The sequence below is a fragment of the Eriocheir sinensis genome, chromosome 3 (assembly GCF_024679095.1).
Source record: "Eriocheir sinensis breed Jianghai 21 chromosome 3, ASM2467909v1, whole genome shotgun sequence".
In the NCBI taxonomy this organism is placed as follows: Eukaryota; Metazoa; Arthropoda; class Malacostraca; order Decapoda; family Varunidae; genus Eriocheir; species Eriocheir sinensis.
Window position 1 is genome coordinate 4,675,546 of NC_066511.1, and position 25,482 is coordinate 4,701,027.

The 25,482-nt window shown below is 40.5% G+C and overlaps 1 protein-coding gene across 1 annotated transcript in view; it reads right to left on the minus strand.

Annotated features, from left to right (window-relative positions):
- The window catches only part of LOC127003112 (serine/arginine repetitive matrix protein 1-like), a 46,451-nt gene extending 27,611 nt beyond the window's left edge, over positions 1-18,840 (minus strand). The window contains exon 1 of the mRNA XM_050869526.1: positions 18,735-18,840. Within this exon, the coding sequence (XP_050725483.1) occupies positions 18,735-18,836 (102 nt within the window). The 5' untranslated portion in view covers positions 18,837-18,840. The remainder of the gene's footprint in view (positions 1-18,734) is intronic.
- Positions 18,841-25,482: the final 6,642 nt, after the last annotated feature.

Here is a 25,482-nt window from a genome sequence, read left to right on the forward strand (position 1 = left end):
AAGATTATGAAAACTGTGTCAACACTTCGTAGCGTGACTGTACCTTTATTGCCTACTGTATCACTCTGACTCTCCCTCTTGTGGTTCCTCCTCTGACTGCCCTTCCCCCTGTGGTTCCTCTTCTCACTGTTCTTCCTCTTGTCCTTTCCTTTTGAAGAAAGAAGTCATTGTTGTCTGCACCGTCTTCCGTTGTTTTCTCGCAACATCTCTTGATAACACCCAAAGTCTGCCAACATTTTGCGAGAGACTGCAGAGCTTCTCTGTACATTTGGGTCATTTTCTTCAATTAAATCTAGTGCTTCTCTTATTTTGTTCATAGCTTGCATTGAAGGTTTTTTTTGTCATCACCTTCAAGATCATCGTAGATGGACTTCGCCTTAGCTTGAAGAAGGCTCATGCTTACAGGAACACTTGATTTGTTTTGATGGTCAACCTAAGTCGAGAGCAGTTTCTCCATTTTTTCCATTATTTGTGGCCTTGAATATGAAGTCGTTGACATCAATGTTGATCCTGCTTTCACACTGGCCCGAATCTTCTCTTCATTACTCCGAATGGTACGAAGGGTGCTCTCACATATTCCCATAGCGTGAACAATCACCGATGTCTTCTGGCCCTTCTTATAGCGGTCTAGCACTTCCATCTTCTGCTCCAGTGTTAAAGATTTCCTCGACTTCTTGGTGGCACTTCCTGCACCTTGAGATTGTAAAGCACGCTTGGGAGCCATGGTAAACACTTAAATAAGATGAGAGGTAGCACAGCAGCGAGGGTGTTGTTGTTGTTGAGAAGCGTGGCACATGGCACGCGGGAAGAATTGAGCTCAGCGTGTGGCCGCGGCGCCGTGTGAGTCCAGTTGCGTGAGACATCTGGTGGCCATTCCATAAAATATCGCGTATAAGTGGAAAAAACATGTAAATTAAACATTTTTTTGGATTTTGGACCCTGCGTCATTTAAAAAACGCATAAACCAAACTCGCGTAAATCGAGAGTTACCTGTAATCCCAAAATTAAGGTCTCCAAAATATTTAGAAATCAAAGAAACATTTATTGTCAATAATGTTTACATCATTTTAAATTTTGAGCATTTATTTATTTTTCCACATAATCGGCATTTCGGTCGATGCAGTTTTATAGGCGTTGTGGCATTTTTTGTATGCCCATGTCATACCATCTCGCCGCCATGTCGTTGAGGAAGCGTTGAACCTCATCTTTCACTTCGTTATAGTTGCTGATGCGCATTCCGACCAAATGTTCTTTCAACTTGGGGAACAGATGGTAGTCACTGGGTGCCAAGTCCCGACTATAAGGTGGGTGGGTGATGATGTCCCATCCGAAGCGATGGTTTGACGGGCGACACGGAGGCGACGCAGGGGATGCACGGAAACGGTTCGAGCGGCTGTTGACAACACTGTTGTGTTTGTTAGTCGCTTTGGGGACCACAGTAAATGCTGACAGGTACTGTGAGACACTGAAAAAGCTCAGGCGGACGATTCAGAACCAGAGAAGAGGAATTTTGAAAAAAAGGCGTAAGCATTCTCCACGACAACGCTCGCCCCCATGTTGCCCGTCAAACAGTCGGTCTCCTGCAACAGTTTGGATGGGACATCATCACCCACCCACCTTATAGTCGGGACTTGGCACCCAGTGACTACCACCTGTTCCCAAAGTTGAAAAAAAACATTTGGTCGGAACGCACTTCAGCAACGACGACGAGGTGAAAGATGAGGTTCAACGCTTCCTCAACGATATGGCGGTGAGATGGTATGACATAGGCATACAAAAACTGCCACACCGCCTTCAAAAATGCATCAACCGAAATGGCGATTATGTAGAAAAATAGACAGATGTTTAAAATTTGAAATAATGTAAACATTATTGACAATAAACATTTCTGTGATTTGTAAATATTTTGGAGATCTTAATTTTGGGATTACCCTCGTATATATATACTCGAAGCTGTACAGTGCAAGTGAAATCAAGAATGAGCTACGGGGGAGCAGCAAGTGCCAATAATAATGGCGCCACTATAAACAGTTGCTTGTGCCATGATGGGCTCGGGCCGACCATCAGGCCCATATGAATTAGCCTACCGGCGCTATAGGCCACATGTAAAAAAAAATAAATAAATAAATAAAAAAAAAAATAAAAATGTAATCGGCAAAAAGTCAAGTACATTAATCCCTCGTTTATTGCGGGGATTAGGTTCCAGAACCCCCAGCGATAGGCGAAAATTCGCGAAGTAGCGACCTTACATTTTTTTAATAATTTATATAATTTACATATTATATTTTATATATATTATTTATATAAGCACGCATATCTGTGAATCTCGCCTCAGCCCGTGTGAACAAGGTCACCCAACCACTAGTTTCTCGAGAGATTCAAAGTCGGCTACATTTCACGGGAAACTCATTGAAATTCTAGTCAGAAACTCAGTCACCAGCATTTCGGTTACTCGTGTGGTCGATAAGTTGTGGTCACAACAAGAAGAGCGTATCGGCTGTTCGGTTCAGTAGCTCTCCATGTGTTTATTCCAGTACCGCAAAAAGTTCCACGAAACTAGATAAGCTTGGAGTAATCATTTTGAGCAAGTTTAGGACTTGAGTCTTGTTCAAGTGTAGTCATTGCCTCATCCTGTCTGGAACCTCACTGCCAAGTTCTCAAGCATTTAACGGTAGCAAGCTGTAACACATTCTCCCTTTGTCTCCGAGCTAACCACTGACGAACCAACAAATGCTGCGGTCGCTGAGCCAATCAGCGCCCAGGATACAGAACACAGTGCTCTGGTTGGTCGCCTCCCATCCATCAGCCAATAGTGTGCTGTGTACGATCACACGTGGACAAACTAGCTCAAGCGGAAACGGCCGTAGCTGCGTTTTACATGCATGCGAGTCTTTGTCTACTCATCTGCTGTATGCTAAGTATTTTATTTCAATTTAATATTGTTTTAATATGTTCTTATTAATACTTTCTTAATCTCTTTATATTATTTACTATTTTTTAGGCTAGAAAATGCTTTTACTGCAAAATAAGTAAAATAATAAATATATTCAAATACCTCTATACCGCAAAATCCGCGATACGAAACTAAATATTTACAATTTAAAAATCCGCAATACAGCGAGACCGCGATAAATGAACCGCGATATGGCGAGGGATTACTGTAGTACTGTAGTAGAGGTAAGTGATAGTGGGAGATCATTAATGTAGGAAAGGAAAAGAAGGGGGTCCAAGACGATGCCTTGAGGTACCGTCAACTGGGGTGAATTCGGATGATTTTTTTCGTTTTTTTGTGAATTCTAATTTAGATTTTAGGTCAACTTATGATGTTAAGTTTTGTATGTGAGGCTGGTCCACTGGGGTATCGACTCATAGTACTGTGATATTTAAAATCTTTCATATAAATTTTTCATATATATAATAAAGGGTGTCCGAATCTAACCCGATTTGGGGTCATTTCGGACACCTGCATTGAATTCGGACAGTCATAGAAAATGTGTTTGGAGAACTACCCTGGAATCCCAGTATACTCTCGGACATGTATGAGGTAAATTCGGACAGTTTTAGGTTTTTAAAACAATGTTTTTATGCGTATGAGAAGGCAGCCACACAGACGGGAAGGCGAGGGCTACAAACGGGCCAAGCTGCATGGTGGCCACGTGGTCAGACAAACGTTGCCAGATTGTCGAACTCAGTCGTTAATATTTCCCAACTTCTTACCCCAAAACTGTCTTCTGGGCTCCAATAACGAAACTCATTCATAGTCATCGTTAAAAGAGTTAGATCCTGATGTTTCTTGGCAATAATTAAGCGCCAGAAACCGGTAAATACTATGCTCTGAGTATGATGACCTGGCAACAGTGGATCATTCCCTTAATCCCTTTTATATTCAGCCTTCATTCCCTTACCCCTTAACTACTGCTATGACACCCTTCCTTCGATACACTCGTTATCCCTCTCTTACCCCCTCCTCTATTACGACTTCTCCTCCCCCTTCAATCCAAACCCTCTCTCCAAGCCTCCTTACCCCTTCCCCTCCCGTCATCTCCTCTCACCCATAATCAACAATCAGTTTCATTGCGTAGTCTTAAATTAGCGAATAAACAAATGCTGGAGGGAGGAAGAGGAAGGTAGAGGGAGAAAGCATCACTCATATCACAGCAGTGCCTCGTCACCTCCGGGCGGGGTTGACACTCCTTGACACCCTGACATTGACGAGTCTCTCACGTGACGGCTCTTCTCTCCTTCCCCTCCAACCCTCCCTCTCTCCAACCTTCCTTTCATTTCTCCTCCCCCCTCTCCTGACATCCGTCTTCAGACACAGAAAAAAACAAGACAGGGACGACGAATTTGACCCAGTTTTTCCTCCATTATCCCCCCTGTTCGAAATGACCCCATTTTGAATTAAAATCCCCCAAAAATCATTAAATATCTAATTATGCAAAAACGATTGAAGTAATTTTCAATAGCTTACTTTGTACTTTCTCACTATTCGTGGGAATACAGCTGAGCACCAAAGAGACATTCCTGCATCTATTCAACAGTGTCTGCCAAAGAAAGTTTGCACGTGTTGCAAAATTTTAGTTTTTTTAAGCTGTGTTCAGAACGTAACCTATTATATAATAAAAGTCTATAGCCTGAAAGAAAGAGACATTAATAATGAACAAATGAGTACAAACAGATCAATGATATGATTATTTGTTCATGATATATTAACCAGGATAACTTTTTTTTATGAAACCTCCGAATTCGCCCCGTGTCCGAATTCACCCCAGTTGACGGTACCCCAGAAGTTACAGGAATAGATGAGGATTGACTACCACCAAGATTCAAGAACAACTTGTTGCTTGCGGGTAGTCAAAAACGTGGTAATCCAGTTAGAAAGTTGTCCTCATATGCCATAGAATTCTAATTTAGCTTAGTCTTTGGTGGGGCACGTTGTCGAAGGCTTAGGCAAAGTCAAGTATTATGGTGTCAACTTGTTGAATTTTGGGGTTGTTAACCCTTTGGCTGCGGTACTCGACTATAGTCGCTGGGAGTGATTGCGCCAGTTTGCGAAAGTCAACTATAGTCACCATCGGTATGAAAATGTTTACCATTTAAATTATTGATCCGTTTTCATCCAAAAGTGCACACAGAAAACCACAGGTCGATAGCTACAACTGTCTGCCAATGGCATAGGGAACAGTAAACAAACCATGCTACAGCTGATCAGCGCCCATGTGTGTGATGAAGTTCTTCTGTCACAACTTCCTTGTATTTCTGCTCATAACAGAGGTAAGTTTTATCAATTATATTATTGCATGTGTCAAAAATAATGCCTGATTGTTATATAAGCATATATGATGTAAACAAGCGAAGATGTATTAGTGTGACCTTGAATACAGATGTAGGGTTTTTAACTGGGCATTTAACTCGATGAAAAGAGCCATTTTACTAAAACAATATGTGTGCACACACAGATACTCATGTATAATGCATGTATACATGTCTAATTCTCTTTCTTTCACTCTCTCTCTCATTTTACATAACCTAGGCTAGACAAGTCTCTTTTTATATTATTTATGTCCTAGGCTAAACTAGGCCGATTATAACTGTTGTCTCTTTCATGTATGCATGTTCCTTGGGCTAGACTAGGATGATGATAACTACTGTCTCTTATATATATGTACGACGTCTTTTTTTATTACACATACACATATATTTGTTTTCAAGATTACCATGGAGCAAGCAAGGAAGATGACTAAATTTCTGAAGACAGATGAAGAAACTCAAAGAACACTTGAAGAACTAAGAGCATCAGACAGTGAAAATGAAGAAGAAATGTTTGAGGAAGAAACTGATGACTGGCTGGATGAGGCTGAGGATGACTTCAATGATAATAGTGTGGAGTTAGAAAAGGAGGATACTGCTGCTCCCTCCACCAAGATTCCTTCAAGTAAGGAGCATGTAAACATGATTTGGCATAAAGTGTTACTTCAGAGAGCCCCACTGAATTACAGAACATGATATATTTCACGAATAATCATAGAAGGGAAGGGATTGAAAATCTCACACCCTATCAATGTTTATAAAACTGTTTCCTGAAGAAATTTTTGAGCTATATTTTTCTATATTTGATACATTGTTGCAATTTATATTTCTGATTAATTGAATTTTATAGGATATAATTTCAGTACATTTTTTTCATATAATAAATGCTATGTGGTGAGAAATTTGTTTGATTTTCCATCTTTCCTCCAAGGAAATTTTACATAAATGGTGCCAACTTTATATATATAAAAAAAAAAAAAAAAAAAAAAAAAAAAAAAAGTTTCTGCACTGAGTAAAGTGTCACAATATGGCAGCAACACCAATTTACAAGCCTTTTCTTTAGTCAAGTCCCCAAAACAATGAAGTGAATGAAGTATTTTAGCAAAGATATATTTTATCATTTTTTTTTTGACAGTTTTGCAGCATTTTTGGACTTTTTTAAAAAATTCACACATTTTTTAAGAAAAATAAATGCCATTTATGAAAAAGGTAAGGTCTTTTCTCAATGTACAGTCGCGCTACGAAGTGTTGAGACAGTTTGCAATGACTTTCGCTCAAATAATGCATATTATTATTCGAAGGGAAGGGATGTTTAGGAGTGATTTTGTTATAGATATACAAAATATAGTATTGAGAAAGGAAATCAATTAAATAGAGTGGAAGTTTTTACCTTATAACAATATATTAAGCAGCTCTGCCGAAACATTTTGATACAAATTTCGTTCAAGACATTAAAAGAGTCAAATGAGTTCTATGTTAAGACTAAGTATATATAGATATATATATATATATATATATATATATATATATATATATATATATATATATATATATATATATATATATATATAACTGCACAAATATATAGCTCTTACTTTCACTGTAGTAATAAACCCTATATTATAAAATAATAGGAAAAAATAATTAGCTGCACTTCATTTGATGAAATGTGAAATAAATACTACATAATGAACTCGCATTTGATGATGACGTCATCGGGAACGACATCCTTGCATGACTATATGAATCTTGTGTGTGTGAAATCAGCGAGAATCTGAAAAATAAATCACAAAATAAATTGTCTATATTTTTTAATTAATGGTAAAATCCAAGGAGAAGGATCGACAAGTGGCCAGACATATAATTCAAAGGTGCACCAGACACACGACAACCGACGTGATATAGCCTATTGTCTTGGTGGAGGAGAGACGATATGCTTGGCCAGCGCTGCACTGCTAGCTTACCACTTTCTTCCATTCATCACTGTCGAATTAATTATATACATCTGATCAAAATAATATTATTTATAACTTGTAGGTATTAATAGTGAAGTGACCTCTACTCCATCCCGGCAACTCTGTAAAAGTGTATGAATGTGGCTACATAGCCATAACATTTCTCTTCGCCACATTCACATAGAGTACACTTACGTTTTCATTGCATTAAGGGAATCACTGATATTTATTAGGTGTGTGCAAAATTAAAGAGTTTAACATTAAGTAGTTTTATAAAAGTCGGTAGGGAATGTTTCCCCGAGGGTAGTTGCCAGATGTCGCCAGCTTACGCTCCGTGTCCGAAAGATTATGAAAACTGTCTCAACACTTCGTAGCGTGACTGTACAAGTCATATAAAGCCAATTGGTGCATTTTCTTTTCTTGAGGGTATATGACGCAACCTTGAAAAAAAAAACAAAAATGCCCTACTGCAGCCAAAGGGTTAAGGGACTGCAAAATGTCATGTGTAGTCACAAGTAATTGAGTCTCACACGAACGTTTGGGCCGAAAGCCGTGCTGACTGTCAGTCAGTATGTTTTGCCTATCAAGGTGGTCCATTATATGTCTATGAATTATATGTTCTAAAATTTTGCAGGGAACTGAGGTTAGTGAAACAGATCTATAATTAGCAGGGAGGGTTCTGTCTGCAGATTTAAAAATTGGTGTCACATTTGCCAAACTCCTGGAGAACTCCTGAGGGAGTTCTCCAGTTTGTAATGTCAGTGAGAATATAACCTGTAGGACAGGTGCAAGAATGCAAGCATTAGCTTTTAGTATCCTGCAGGGTATATTGTCTGGTCCAGCCGCTTTGTCAGTGTCAACCTCAGATATTAGTTTCTCAATTCCTTGGATGTTTAAATAGAGGGGAGGAATTGTTGGGTGTGGTGATGTTGGTATGTCTGGCAAGTTTGCATGTTCTTATGTAAAAACAGATTGGAATTTTTTGTTGTGTGTCGGCTTTATCTTGTGTGTGTGGGGCCAAGGAACCGTTGTGTAGTAGTGTTGTAATTCCGGTCGAGTCCTGTCTGCATGCTTTGAAGAAGCTGTAGAATTTCTTGTGGTTTTGTGTGTTGTTTGTGAGAAAAGTGGATGTGTATTTAGTTTCTGCTTGTTTAGTTTCTTTTTGTAGTGTTTTCTGTATGTTTTTGTAGTGTTCCCAGTGTTCTGTATCGTTGTAAAGTTTTGTATGCCATTACCTTGTTTCTGTGTTGTCTTTTCAATTGTCTATTGTACCATGATAATGACCGGTTTTGTGTGATAGTTTTCTTGGATATGCGTTTGTCCATTGTGTCATGTATAGTCTCGTATTCTGGTCCAATTTGCCTTAACAGAATTGGCCATTGGGTCTGTGTCGAGGAAAAAGTCTCTTAAATCAGTTAAGTCTTGAGTTATGGCACCCATATCGGCACTGTTGTATAAATAAAATATTTCTGGGTAGTTTTTTTTGTGTTGTTGGTCTAATGTTTGCATCAATGAGTACCATGTCATGGTCACTGAGACCTGGCAGTACTCGTGCACGTGTGAATAAAGAAGTGTTGTTTGTGAGGAACAAGTCTAGTGTGTTGGATGTGACCCCATGTTTTATGTTAGGATTGTGCCTTCCTACACTGACCTGTGTGCGTGTTGGTTCATGTACATTTGTGTAAGTGTGTGCGTTGATTATCTCAATAGTGTTCATGTAAGTTCCTCCTATCAGTGTGGTAGTATACTGCCTTCGTGGGTGGGGTTGTCCAGTGTCGCCTGTGTTGTCCAATCGATGTTAGGGAGACAGAATTTGCCAGCCAACCACATGTTTTTGGAGGGGTCAATTTTGGATAATGATTTGTCAAGGGTCTGCAGATATTCTAGTTTGAATTTGGGGGACGATAAAAAGATCCAATGAAGAGAGTTCTACAGCCCTGAAGTTGTACTTTAATCCAAATAATTTTTGAGTCCACGTTTAGTTCTGTGGCTGGAGTCACTACTAGTACCACCTTCGTCACAATGAGGACTCCACTGTGGTTATTGTCCATTCTGTCTTTTCTGTGTAGGGTCATATTATAGGGACTGTCTGTCAGGAAGACTTCACTGTCTTTTATGTCAGCAGTGAGCCATGCCTCTGTCCCTATAACAATGTCTGGGTCATAAGTCAGGAGGGTTTGATGAAAGGAGACTCTTTTGTTAGTGATGCTACGGAAGTTGATGACGAGGGCATGGAGGGAAGATGACCCCTTGGTGGTGGAGTCATATGTGGAGGTGGAAGTGGTGGATGAGGGGGAGTTGAGGATAGAGGATCTATTGGGGATGGTGATGAGAGTTATAGATAAGGAACAGGATCTATTGTGGGAATGATTAGGTGTGGAATGATTTAGATGAATAGGGGGAGTGGATGATGTCTGGGGATTGCCTGCTGTCAAGTCTTCATGCCGGTTCTGAGTGGGGGAGGAATTGTCCAAATTGTCTCTACCGAACGGTCGGGTGACCCTATCTAACAATGATGTAGTGATGGGAGTTGTGTGTGCTGGCAGGGATGATGTGGTGTCTAAGGAGCTGAATTTATTGTTATTAAGTAAAGGTGAGTGGAAAAGAGAGGAAGTAAAATTGGGCGCACCACAGTCCTAGCAGATCCATGAGAGGCTCCAACCCTCCAATCTGTTGAACGCCGCCATGAAGCCCCCCTCACAACTGATATGACACCAGCCATTATGCAGGGTGACCTCACAGCAGCAGTCACACTGGATGGCCCGCTGGCCCCATTTGACCGCTTGCCAGCACAGCTGGCAAAGGTACTTAGGGGCACGGGGGCCGGGTTTGATCAGAGCCCCAGTGTCACCACACAACATCAACAGCAACAGGGCACCACAAAAATTAGAAATCTTAAAAGTTTTAAATTTATTTGTCCCAAGGGAACTGTCCAGGGTCCCTAACAAGTGTGTGTAGGTGTTTGTGTACATGTACATATGAACATAAGAACATAAGGAGACTGCAAGAGGCCTAATGGCCTACACAGGGCAGCTCCAGATTCCCCCCCACTACCACCTGTCATCCTTGTCCATGTAGCTATCCAGTCTACTCTTAAAACAAGCTATCATCCTTGCACTAACTATGTGATTGCTTAGTCTATTCCATTCCCACGCCACCCTGTTACTAAACCAATGCTTGCCTATTTCCCTCCTATACTTTTTTAATTTAAATCCATTACTGTGTGTTCTATTCTGCTGGCTAATTCTCAGTACTCTACTAATATCACCTTTGTTGTAACCCTTGACCCATTTGAATACTTCTATCAGATCTCCCCACACTTTTCGTCTTTCTAGTGTATGTAAGTTGAGATGTTTCAGCTTATCTTGATATGGGAGGTTCCTCAGCCCCTGAATCATCTTGGTCATCCTCCTCTGAACTGATTCTAGCAAGTTGATGTCCATTCTGTAGTGTGGGCACCAAAACTGGACAGCATAATCTAAGCGTGGCCTAAGTAATGCTAAATAGTCTGAGGATGACCTCTGCACTTTTGTTGGTTACTGTCCTGTTAATACAGCCTAATACCCTGATTAGCCCTATTCCTTGTACTAATACATTTAATACATTGCTTCCTTAGCTTTAGGTCAGAGTTCACTAACACTCCCAAATCCCTTTCACACTCTGCTCTACCTATCACTGTGGAGTCTAAACTATACCCGTGTAATGGGTTGCATGTTTCTACACTTAGTACGCTACACTTGGTGATGTTAAAATTCATCTGCCATTTCTCTGACCAGGCTGATTTTGTTGAGATCCTCCTGCAGTGCTCTAGCATCCTCCCTTGTTGTAATAGTGCGTCCTATTTTGGTGTCATCTGCAAATTTACCTATGTCGCTAGTTATCCCATTGTCTATGTCATTGATGTAGATAATGAATAAAAGCGGTCCTAAAACTGAACCTTGAGGAACCCCACTGGTAACATTACCCCATTCAGATTTTTTACCATTAATGGTAACCCTCTGTTTCCTGTCGCTAATCCACGCCCTAATCCAATCATAAACCTTCCCTCCTATTCTATGAGCCCTGACTTTATTTAAGTCTCTGGTGAGGTACCTTATAGAAGGCCTTACAAAACTCAAGATAAAATACATCATAGCTCTCATCATTGTCAGCTGCCTCGTATACTCAAGGCTATTGTCAAAGGATAAAAGATTAGTGAGGCATGATTTTCCTTTAATAAACCCATGCTGTGAGTCGTAAATTAAATTATGTTTGTCAATATGATCCCTAATATTATCAGCTATTACTGACTCAAGCATTTTACCTATAACTGACATCAAACTAATCGCCCTATAGTTTTGCACAGATTTGTCTCCCTTCTTAAATATTGGAATAACGTGTGCCTGCCTCCACGAAACAGACACCACCCGTGTTTAGTGACTTCTTAAAAAATTGTTAGCTGCCCACTGATTTCAGTTTTACATTCCTTTAATCCTTTCAATGCTATACGCTCGCAGCGAGCGTTAGGCGTATTTGCTGGTGGTGCTAAACGCTCGCTGCGAGCTCCACCCGCACTCAAATCTCCCACGTATGAAAGTGTTCCAACACAAATTCTCACAACACAGGATTGCCAATTGAGTGGGTTGTTCACTAAATTTGGTGGAAAATCATATCAGCCCAGCGCGGCAAATCTACGGACGAGTAACTGGTTGATGTTCTTGCCCAATAAAGTGGCATTTTTGCATAGCTTCACCTATCACCTGACTGATTCTTTGACCAAATAGTTGTAAATATTGCAGTTGGCAATACTCCCTTGCCAGAATCTGAAGGAGAGATGTCCGCAGTTCTCTCAATATGGCTGATCATCCCGCACGCACCGAAGTAAGTGTTAACATTCAACACTCCCTGAACATGCATGTACATTCGCAAGAGAGGCATACATAACCAACTCCTATAGATCTGGACTTCCTCTTTCCAATGGTGTTTTTGGCTTTTAGCTGTGATGAATAGTTTTTGAGATACAGAGGTTAAAAAGAGACCCCCCATTGGGCTGCCTGACTGCGCCTGAGGGGATAGTCACATCCCGTCCCGCGCGCAAGGAGAGGGTTAATACCCTGGGGAAAATTTCATATGGCCCTGGTGCCTTAGTGACTTTAAGTCTATCTATGTCTAATCACAAGCTCCCTACTTGTGTTGATGTCGGTTAATCCTTCTACCTGTTCTCCCCTGTAGATCTGTTCTCCCTGAGGTGTATCATCTAATCTTTCTTTAGTAAATAGGTGAAAAATATCTATTTAACGCCTCGCTCATTTACTCGTCTCTACCAATCAGTGATTCTCCTGACTTAAGCAGCCCTCTCTTATCCCTAACCTTGGTCTTATAAAGCTGAAAGAAACCCTTTGGATTGGTCTTTGCTTCCCTGGCAATTCTAATCTCATAATTACATTTTGCTATATGGGTGTTTTTCTTTACTGTTCTAGCTAAATCGTTGTAAATGTCCCAAAGGCGAGTTTCCCCTCTTTTGATTCTAACATATTCCGTAAAGTGGGGTGACTTCAGACTTGTGAATGACTTCGGACATTTCCTGATAAAATGTAATTGAATTATAGTATAGAGAAATGAAGACATGGTAGTGAAAAAAATGTGCATTTTAATAAAAAGGAGTGATGTGTCCCACCGGGAAGAAGCCTTGGACCAACCATCAGGATCCACTGGGAAGAAGCCTACCGGTGCAACAGGCCAAAGACGTAAAAAAAAATAAATAAATAAAATAAAATAAAATAAATGAAATAACATGGATACAATCATACTGGAAACCCATTTTCACAATATGTGTAAATATTCACTGAAGATGTTATGAAATAAAGCATGGTTTTTTTTCATCTGTCAAACTACTATTGAGCGTAACAGGCGGGAAGGTGTGAAGACATAGGACCAATGCGAGAATGTAGCAAAAACATCTGGGACACCATACACACATTTTTGGCTTCTGTGTCCATGTTTCAATATCCACAGGCCTAACAGCAACATATTTTCTTTTCTCAGATTTAATGGGGTGACCTCGGCCGCGTGCGACAAATTTCAAATGTCGCTACTGATTATAACAAGTTTTAAACCATAAACTCAACATAATCATCATGTATTAGTGTGTGTGTGTGTGTGTGTGTGTGTGTAAGAGAGAGAGAGAGAGAGAGAGAGAGAGAGAGAGGGGGGGGGGAGAGCGCATATCTCTCTCTTCAGAAATAGTAACCACACATACATCATGAATGGGAAACCTCTGCAGACAAAGCAGGAGGAAAAGGATCTTGGAGTCACTATCAGCAGTGACCTGAAACACACAAATCACTGTAAAAAAGCATATAACAAAGCCAACACTATGCTCGGGTTCATAGCGAGGAACTTCGAGTGTAAAACGCCAGACGTGATGCTATCCTTGTATAATAAAATGGCAAGACCGCACCTCGAGTATGCAGTGCAGTTCTGGTCTCCTAATTACAGGAAGGACATTGATTTACTAGGAAGGATTCAATGACGCACCACGAAGATGATTCCAACCTTAAGGGCCCAACCGTATGAGGAACGACTCAAGCGACTCATTCTCTTTACATTAGAGAAGACGATACGAGGGGATATGATTCAAGTCTTCTAGTACAGGTAACTTTCGATTTACGCGAGTTTGGTTTACGTGTTTTATAAATAATGCGGGGTCCAAAATCCAAATAATTGTTTAATTTACATGTTTTTTTATTACTTATACGCGATATTTTAAAGAGTGGCCACCAGATGTCTCACGCAACTGGACTCACATGGCGCCGCGGCCACACAGCTGAGCTGTTCTTCCCGCGCGCCACTTGAACAACAATACAGTACCCATGCTGCCACGCTACTCAATAACAACAACAATCTCGCTGCTGTGCTACCACGAGGGGAAGGGCAGCCAGAGGAGGAACCACGAGAGGGAGAGGAGTCAGAGTGGTACAGTAGGCAATAAAGGTACAAACCTACCTCTTGTTTGATTTACATTGTTTTTGATTTACGCAACCTCTTCAAGGACACAATACTCGCGTAAATCGAGTTACTTGTACCTGAAAAAAAACAATAACGTTGATTACTCCAAATTCTCTGAACTGCAAACCAACTCAAGAACTAGAAATAACGGTTTACCCATTCAATCAAGTCGATGTAAAACGGACATTGGAAGGAGTTTCTTTTCAAACTGAGTCATCCACCACTGAAACAATCTTCCCTCAGAAGTAGTAAATGCGAGTACCATCAACTCCTTCATATATCGAATCGGCCATCATTTCGCTGCGTCAGGAGTAAATTGAATATCAAAGTGCCTTCATCTGCTCCTTAAGCCCCAAGTGGCGGTTGAGCAGATTAAATCACTAAGGCGGGCAACCTCGTAATGAGCCAATAGGCTTTCTGATGCCTGCATTACTGTTTCCATCTCTCTCTCTCTCACACACACACACACAAGGAAGGAAGGAAGTTAGGATGGAAGAAGACAAGGAACAGCAGGAATCTGGGATGGATGTAAGGGAGAAGTAGGGAGGGGAGGCCGCGTCCTTGGGACGACGGGAGGGAGTAGTGCACTTACTATAGCCAGCCACTTGGCAACTCAAAGGAAGAGAAATTCCACACACATACACATATATGATTTCTTTCTCATTATTTTTGTTATTTTCTGTTAGAATTGATTGTTACTGTCAAGTACTAATGCGCGCAAGACACACTAATGTTATTTTACTATAATAACATTGAAAGTCAAATAAGCCAGAGCCAACAATGAACAAAAAATATCAGCTGCACACATTATGTGTTCAATGTCAGAAAAGGAGTGCAAAATTACTTTTAATCTTTATTTATTCCTATAGGAGCCAGATATATATGTTTTTCATAGTTTGATTTTTTTTAAACTTCCCTCAGTGTCCGAAGTCGCCTCAGCAATGTCCGAAGCCATCCTCAAATGCGGCCACTCCCAGTTGAAGGGAAAGAGAATAAGTGTACGAAGTCACTTCACACCTGTCCAAAGTGACCCCCGATCTATTATGTCTTCGGACACCATTATAAACGTGATTTAACAAGCAAAGACCTGGATTTTTTTCAGCTTTACTATCATAAACCTACGTTCTTAAGCCATACTTTCACGTAAAAAAAATCTTTTTAAGGCATACTATACTGAGTTACTGCTTAGAACGGGTCAAAATCGTCCGGTCACCCCACTTTACGGTAGTCCTCTTTTCCTTTCTATTTCAGTTTTTAGCCTGTTTGTCATCCATCACAGGTAATTACCTATTGACATGACTTCCCTGTGAGGTATAAGCTGTTGGTGCCCTAGTTTAATCTCCCTGACCAGACTATTATACTCAACCTCCAAGCTAATGACCTGACGTAGTGACCTCACCAGAGATTATCACCTCTCCTTGCTCTGCATGGGTCCTGACTGACTTCTGATCTTACTCCCCTAATCCTTTGCAACTGCCTTCTTAATCCCTTGTAGTCTGCCTTCTTGAAGTCGGGTATTAGTGTGTTGTTACTGCTGACTCTGTCTTCCCATTTAATATTAAATATAATTTCCTTATGATCACTATTACCTAATGAATTCCCAACCTCAATGTTGCTTATAATGTCCTCTCTATTAGTTAACAACGAATCCAAAACATTTTCTTCCCTTGTTGGTGTTCTAATTAGCCTAACTGCTAAAGGAAACTATCCTGTATCACATCTAACAAATCCTGCGCCTCTTGGTCTCCTAATAAAATATTCCACTCTATGTTCCTAAAATTGAAATCCCCAATTACACGCACATTTCTATATCCTGATGCCCTAATAATTTCCTGTAACGGGTTGGCTACTATCCCTGTTAAGGTTGGGTGGTCTGTAAAGTACTCCTATGACAAGCTTCTCCTTCCTACGTATTGTTTCTACCCAGAGGGATTCTGTATTGCTATCTACCTTGATTGAGTTGTTAATGACACACTTAAGATTGTCCCTGACGAAGAGTGCGACCCTACCCCCCCTTCCTGCCTATTAGATTTTGGTGGAATAACTTATACCCTTCAATCTCTAATTCAGGGAGAAAGTGGCTGTCTGCAGTATTTATCCATGACTCTGTGATTGCTATCATATCAAATTTCTCTATGCACGCCTTTCCCCGCAATAAATCTACCTTATTCCTAATACTTGTACTGTTTGTATAGTACACATTTAGACCTAACCCTTGCTTTACCCTGCAGCTGCTATTATTATTACTATATTTAATGTTTCCACTAGGTATTGCCATCTTAGGCCCCTTCTTAATTACCCTAAAAGCCCTGCAAGGGCCCCCAATCCATGTTCAAGGGCATCAGACAAGATCTGAACCCCCTCCCGTGAAAGGTGAATCCTGTCCCTCTGGTATAGGTGGTTCTTGCCATAGAATCAGTCTCAGGTGTTGACATATGTCCATCCATTTGCTTTGCAATAATCTGCCAACCTGCAGTTTAATGCAATAGCCCTGGACAGCCAAATGCCACCAACCCGCCGCCTTGGCAGAACCCTACTTTTTCGACGTAACTCGTCAGTGAGCCTCCCTATAGCGACGCAGAAGCTGCTCGCTACCTAACCTGCTTATGTCGTTCCCTCCCACGCTCAGGCAGACGATGGGTTTGACTCCCTCGCCTGTAAGTGTAAGTGTAAAAGTTGGGTGTTAGTGTGTTTGATGTGTAGATGTGTTCACAGCCATTGTGTTGGGTGTTGTTTGTGTTGTAGAGTAAATATATAATGTAAAATGTATAAATCAATGTTATTGTGTATTGTGTTGTTTTGTGTAGTGTTCGTCTGTACATGTTTCTTACCTACGCTAACACACATATAAACAAGCAAAAATCCTAACCCCTGTACTGCTATTGCCTACTTTACCTGTTATGATACACTAAGAATCCCTGCACCTTATCTGATAAAACTTTAAAATGATAAAAAAAGTTAAAAAGGTTTAAAAAAATTGGTAAAAGTATATGTAAAGTTAGTAAAACTCTATATATTAAAAAAAGGGTTAAAAGTTTAAAAACCTAAACAAGTAGTTAACTCTAGTAGTGGTAGGGGAGAGCGGTGATGATTTCGCCACTTTTTAGAAAAAAAAATTTAAGTAGTGTAATTTTGTTCATCTTAAAATGTTCCTCCATCATTTGGCTCTTTAGGTTGCTAATATGACACTCGTAGCTATTTTCAGTTTTCAGATGTATATAGGTGATGAAAGACAAGTTTCTAAATATTATCCAAACCATCCCCACCCGTGGTGATGGTACGGACACTCATAATACTCGCCATAATATTAATATAACTTAAGTTTGATTGGCTAATAAACAAGATTATATCTACTATAAAACATTTGTATAAGGACAAAAGTATCCTCTCAATATTTATAGGGGAATAAATAAAAGGAGAACTACAAGAAATATCTCAAATATTTTGGTATTATGGCTTCCTTCTCTTCTGACAAGCATAATATCTGAATATAAATCAACCAAATTAACCTTTTTTATAACTGTTGCAGCACCTATAATGTTTGAATTGATATAAATTTAATAAAAATCATGAGAAAATCAACCGTGCGAATCATCACGACTCTATAAAAAGCAAATGTGTGGTCACACTCCTTTTCCAGCACGAGAGCTGGGTGATCGTGTTATACGGCAATACCTTCGCCGTGCATCGCTGCGTCACCGAAATAATTTACATCTCGCTAATTGGCACTTTCTTGAAGTGAGAGCTTACGATACACTCTGGAAATATTACATGCGATGCAAAAAAAAAAAAAAAAAAAAAAAAAAAAAAATCGGACTTACATCGAAAAGAACAGCTCTGAGGGCGAGGTTGTCCCTTTGTGGGCCCAGGCAACAAAGTTTTGCACATTCACACAAAATCTCGCGACACTCAGTCCCATACACTTTACAATAAGTCCTGTGGCTGGACCATCCCATTGTCCGAATCATCACCGCTCTCCCCTACCCTGAGGGGGTGATGATCATTAATTAAGGGAATTGTAGAAGAAATTTAAAAGATTGATAAAACAAGACGGCCACAACAATAGCAATACTTATCAATAACGATGAAATGGCGTGAATATGGCAGGGAAGAACAAAAACACAACAAAAAAATAAAGCGGGAAGGGGAAGGAAGCCGGTGGGACACGTCTGACTCCTGGTAAGACAGCACAACCCAATCCTCATCACCAAGGGGATGTCTCTTGTCACCTGCTGCATCCTCCTCTTTTCTTGTTCCCTTATCTTCTCCCTTACACTCTCTCCTTGTTCTAACCTGACATGCGTCACACACAAACCATATGTTCGTACATTTGAGGACCTTCATGTGCTCGGGCTTTGCCGCCCCCTTCACCACCACGCAGCCCACATGGTGCCAGTCGTCACACCTCTCACAGCTCACTCCCTTACTCCAGGCTGCCTGTAACCTCCTTCTGGCTCTTCGCAGTCACTCCTGAACATTTACCTTGTCCACAGTGTGTCCCTTGTTTTTCCTATAAGATGGTTGAAGTGTGCTGCACCTCCGCGCGTGTCTTCCTGCCGCTGCTTTGAGGAGTAAATCAAACATGGCGGATACTGGCAGAGGGAACGGGTATAAAGTTTGTACGGGCGTACCGCCGGGAACAGCAACAAATGGACCTTTCAAGGGCCCAGAAAACACTGAAATTAATTAATAATATACTGGATGTATATGGATATACATATGAATATTAACCCAAAGGGAAGAGACGAGAATTCACCACCATTGTTGGTCTCAGTAATTCAGTAAAATCAATTGATTTGCGGATCTCTGAGACTTAAAGAGAGAGAGCGTTGCTTCTGGGGGAGAAGGGAAGACTGACAGATCTGGGTGGTATTAACAAAGGGTCCTAAGAGTGGCTCAGGTCTTGCTGCGGCTCCTGTCCTCTGAGCCTGACCCCCTTCTCCGTCCTAGTACTCTTGGCACCACAAAAAAAACGATCGATCATTAGACCTCTCCAGTACCAAACATAATTATATACTGATGTTATAACGTCCCTGTGCATTATTTTTTATTACTTTCGATCTTTTGAATTTAAATTGTTTGGTGAATAAAGTTAGTTAGTATAGTGTAGTGCCAGATTTTTATAAAGTGCAACATGTAAGTGTTAAGCCATGTCTCACACACACCACATAAGGCTACATTACAGCTAGACAGTCAATCTACTGTAATGCCCCGGGATCTCACGGGGGTTATATCTCTACTTTTTTGATGAATTTGAGCAAATTATTTATTCAATGCACACAACCGCTTACCTGGAGTTGAATAAGGGGGCAGAAAGAGGGCGGTGATAGGGGCTGCTGGCTTTTATATCCGGGCCCGGGAGAGGGCAGAGATGGGAGGGAGATTGCCGGAAAGGCTTACATTTCTTAAATTAATAATAGGGGAAGGAAATTAACAGGGTCCACTGATGTGTTTCAAAGAAATTCAGATGGTATGGTTTTCAAGGTTATTCGTGGCAGAAATCTATTTTGGGTTCAATACTTACGGGGGAGGTAATTATATAAGGGACTTTATGGCATCTAAGCACTGCGCGCGCGGGTGTGGCGAGATATTTTGAACGATTCGCAAGACTCGTTTCTTGCCGCCTGCCAGGCAGTCAAAATATCTCGCTACACCGGCGCAAGGAAGCTACTAGAAAGACTTGACTACGTGACTCGGAGGGAAGGGGAGGAACAAGGGCGAGGTTGGGGACGCCAAACCAAGAATTTGGGCGTGAAGGCTGCAGGGCGTGTCTGGCCGTGCGGCGGGTCAGAGAGTATGTCTGACGGAGAGGAGTAACCCCGGGGAGGGGGGATGGATTCTGGCGTGAGAAAATTAACGGCCACTGTGGGCCTCACTTAATTAAATCTCGAGTAGGACTGATAAATATCTAATCCCATAAATTCAATGTCCCAGTCAATGTCCTAAATGTTTGTTTATTAAACTGCACTTTTCTTTGAAAAAAATCATATTCATCCTTTGAATTCATTGGGCTAGATTCAAGGGGGCAAAATATAGATAGTCAAATATTACAGGAAATTGGTCACAGCCAGAAAAGGGTTCAATCAAATTAACATTTGATATTCTATCATTTTCTGTGGTAAAGATCAAATCCATTACATTGGTAGATCGAAGATAAGTAGCCTGCTTGACCCACTACGCATGGGAGACCGTGGGCGGGTGGTGGTGTATGTCGGTTGCAACAGATGGCGCAGGAGCAGCTTTGTTTACATCCAGGAGACCCCCCCCCTTCCAGACACCCACCCCCAACCCCCAGTACCCATCAGCAGTGTTGCTACATGGGATCAAGCAGCAAATGTTGCTACTTTTTTTCTTCAGTCTGGTTATTTCCCATTTTAAATAAAAAAATATATATATATAGGGAGATAAACATTAAAATGAACAGTAGGAACTATATATATATATATATATATATATATATATATATATATATATATATATATATATATATATATATATATATATACCAGGTTGATATAGCCTGACTGCATGTCATGAGTAATCCTATTATTGTACCGCAATTATATTACTTTCTCTGCATTTGTAGGAGGCTACCAGTGGTTAGATATTTTTTATGTGTTTAACCTTTCTGTATACATACTGGAATGAACAAAGATTGTATCCCTGTTGCCGTTCTTTAAAAAACTGTGATTATGTTTTTTTCCAAACTCATTGTTTTAGCACGCACGCTGACTTCCATGAGTAATGATTTACATTGAATCATTGATTTGTAAGGGGAAAGAGTGAGTGAATATAATTATCTCGGTGTAACTTACTGTTTTTTATACCGCTATTCGCAGCAATATCTTTCTCTGCTCCGATTGCAACGCTGTCTCGTTCAAAAATCATAACACTAGGGATGGGCAAGTACCGTTAATTTGAGTACCGGTAGTACCGGTACCGAAAACTCAAGTACCGTTAGTACCGGTACCGGTACCGGTACCCGAATGAGTTTTTCTTTTCTTAATGACTTCTGATGAAATTCCCAAATAAATTTCCTGTAAAGAAAACTCTCTCTCTCTCCTTCAACTTAATATCAACTAGAGTAGAAATGCAACGTTTAGGAGCCTTTTGATTAATGTAAAATCACTTAGGTTTAAGGACAGACCACCTAGTCTGGACCATGGGGTCTGTGTGGTCTGATTTTCTATGTAAATCTATGTAAATCTCTCTCTCTCTCTCTCTCTCTCTCTCTCTCTCTCTCTCTCTCTCTCTCTCTCTCTCTCTGAATGAAGTGAATATTTATTTTTTCGATAAAAAATAGCATGTATATTATTATGGATGTACTCGATCATAGTCTAATAACAATAACAATATATATTAGCGTTTTCTAAAGACTCGTGGGATTCACTAACTTTTAAGGGGAGCGTCTGCCATGTTCTAAGATATTATCAGAGGATCACCATTTTCTCACAGGTGATGTGTACCTTGAGTAGGAACATCATGTACAGTTTTGGTGAAGATTTGTTGAAAAAAAAAATTTATGAATTTTTTTTCAAAAATTTCAAAATTTTGAAATTGAAAAAAAGCATATTTAGAGTTTAGATAGCTCAAAAATAAAAACACCACTGGAACGGGCATACAAAATAAGTGTATTCCTAGAGATTACTTTTCCATTTTTTTTTTTTTGTTTCTTCAAAGTTTAAACTTAGAAAATTTATATAAAAATTTTGATGATGTTTATCGAGATTCTGATCACTAGCATTTATAGCTAATTTTTTTCTCTTTCCAACGCTATCTTTATGTTTGTGCTAGGTCCATAAATAACTTAGAAATATCAAATAAATGAGCGTGTGACCCTGTTTTGAGAAAACGAAGGAAAAACAAAATTTATCGATCGCCCATCGATTCTGCTCTCCGATGACAATGTATTGGTAATGAATGTCAATGTAACTCTAACCCTGTGTAAAAAAATATCCTCTATTGCAAAAATTACGGACATAAAAGCACTGATTCATGTATGCATATTTTGGCGCGTAAAGCGCTCTGTATGGCAACACTACCAGATATTTAAAGGGCCGCCAGACCGCGCGAGGATTTAAATTTTAAAAAACTAACCTCGCCACGTGACACCCCATTGTATCCCTGGTATGATGAGCCCATAAAGTGAATTTCGAGGAATTAAAAATATTCATCAAAAATACCCCCCCAGACGCTCCCCTTAACCCAAGACTTCGTTTTCTTTTTACTTGCCACTGTTAAATTTGTATGACTCGTTAACTTTTAGAGAGAGAGAGAGAGAGAGAGAGAGAGAGAGAGAGAGAGAGAGAGAGAGAGAGAGAGAGAGAGAGAGAGAGAGAGAGATCATATTTATCCAATAAAGCATTAACGAAAAAAGAGTTTGAATCCCTTGGCGAGAGTTTTTGGCTATAAAGAATTGTATGATGGATTATATAAGATGATTAAATACTGGAGGTGTAGTAGGCGAGAGAGAGAGAGAGAGAGAGAGAGAGAGAGAGAGAGAGATCACCACTTAGTAAGTGGATATCTCGGTGATATGGATAGTGGGTACTCGATCATAGTCTAATAACAATAACAATATTTATTAGCATCCTAAAAAAGAAAAAGAATCGGACATCAAGAATTATCCAGTAACTCCAATAAATAAATTGAATAATAAAAAATGGAAACGGGAGCTGTGATGGAAACGGAAAGCAGGACAAAATGGTGGGAACTTGGGGAGACGGTCAGCGGGGCAGTGACTCAGCGTCTACACACAGGGCCCATACCACATGGAGGCGGGCGAGCGCCGAGCGTCACTAAGATCCAAACGGTACTGGTACTAGCGGCAATGCGCAGTGCCGAGTGATCATTAAGCTTCCCGGAACCCAAGTGATCATGAGGCTTCGCGGTACCTGGTACCGATACCGGGTACCGCGAGGAATCGATTCTTCGCGGTACCAGGTACCGGTACCTGGTACCGGTAGCTGGTATCGGTACTGGTACCGCGAAGCCTCATGATCACTTGGGTTCCGGGAAGCATAATTAATGATCACTCGGCACTGCGCATTGCCGCTAGTACCGGTACCGTTTGGATCTTAGTGACGCTCGGCGCTCGTCCGCCCGCCTCCATGTGGTATCACGCGGTATGGGCCCTGTGTGTAGACGCTGAGTCACTGCCCCGCTGACCGTCTCCCCAAGTTCCCACCATTTTGTCCTGCTTTCCGTTTCCATCACAGCTCCCGTTTCCATTATTTTATTATTTTATTTATTTATTGGAGTTACTGGATAATTCTTCATGTCCGATTCTTTTTCTTTTTTAGGTTGCTAATAAATATTTTTATTGTTATTAGACTATGATCGAGTAGTCGAGTACCCATATCACCGAGATATCCACTCACTGAGTGGTTCTCTCTCTCTGAATGAAGTGAATATTTATTTTTTCGATAAAAAAATAGCATGTATAGTTATTATGGATGTACTTGATCATAGTCTAATAACAATAACAATATTTCGCAGCAACCTAAAAAAAAATCGGACATGAAGAATTATCAATAAATCCAATAAATAAATCCGAGCAACTGGTACCGGTACCGAGCAATCTGGTACCGGTACCGTACCGTTTAGCTGGTACCGTTAGTACCGGTACTGGTACCGGTACCTGCCCACCCCTACTTAACACCGCCGCGGCCGCCACGCTTACCAGCCGGAACTTGAAATCATGTCCCTTTGTGGTGAAAAAGAGGACGTAGCCTGGTGTGAAGCTACATTTATTACGGAAGGATGCCAGCCGGGGGTAAGTGATATATATAAATAATGATAATGTGGAAATTCTAATAATTTTCACGATGACAGCTGTTCTAAACTCGCTAACTACATGCCTCCTCTCCTCCCGCGGCCCCGCTGGCCGCTGCACTTGTTTTAAACACATGAACATGGGGAGACTGCAAGAGGCCGAATGGCCTACACACGGCAGCTCCAGATTCCTCCCCACTACCACCTGTCAGCCTCGTCCATATAGCTATCCAGTCTATTCTTAAAACAAGCTATCGTCCCTGCACTCACTATGTGATTGCTGAGTCTGTTCCATCCCCCCACCACCCTATTACTAAACCGATGCTTCCAACACATTTTGGTGCCATATCTACAAGTGGCTGGTGACTGTAAGTATCTCAGCAACCTGCATGCATCTACGCCATTCCTATCACGGTGCATGGAGCAAGCTTCACATAACACACAGACAGAGACAGTTCAATTATGGTTATATTTCAGACTCAGTTTATTGCTCAGTCTATTAGGTGCAGTGCTGTTAATATTGTTAGTGGTAGTATTAGTACAATTAATGTATTTATTTTCATTAATTTATCAATATTTATTTATTATATTATTAGTGTTTGAAAATTCTAATACTAGTATTAAGATAAACAAAAATATCAGAAATATATTTATACTCATTAATCATTATTGCTTTTCTTATTATTAATTCCTTCAATGTCCTGGCACTTTGACATCTAGTGCTTTTCCGTCTAGCAGCCAAAATTGTGGTCTTTCTGAATGTGTATGTCCTAAGTCTTCATTGGTGTAACTAGCTATATAACATCAACATATGCATCTCTCTCCCTTCTCACCCAGTTGTCCCCGTACATCCTTTCAGTATCCAAAGAATTTCAGTTTACCTCTTGTAATCACTTAACTAATGCAGTGCAATCCTCATCGCCATATTTTACCGTGTGGACATACTCTTTCCTTCCATGTTCCACTGTCGTATGTTACTCCACATCTAATACAACCACATCCCAACAGATCCGAACACGTTTGATATTATCCAAGAGAATGTGGCAGCTGAGGGGAGAGTCCAAGAAAGAGGCCAAGGGTGAAAGACATTTAGCCACCCCCTGAAGTACGTGGCATCATCCAACCCTCTAGCTGAGCTGCAGGAGGTGCTCCCCATTGCATTGCACCAGCTCCATGTGCTGATTTTGGAATGAATACTTCATCTAGTGTTTGTTGATTGTTGTGTTATTAATCTAATTATGACTTCACAAAATAGATTGTGCAAGTCACTTAACACATGCCCTGCTCAACATCACATTTAAGTTGTAGAATTCCTTCATATGGATGCTGATTTGTGTATCCTGAAATGATTGGATATTGATTCTTACTTTTTTTTTCTTTTTTTCCCCATGATCACTGAACCATGTTACGGTATGTCTTTGGGTGCAGATCCAGGAAATGAGTTTGGGGGGGGGAC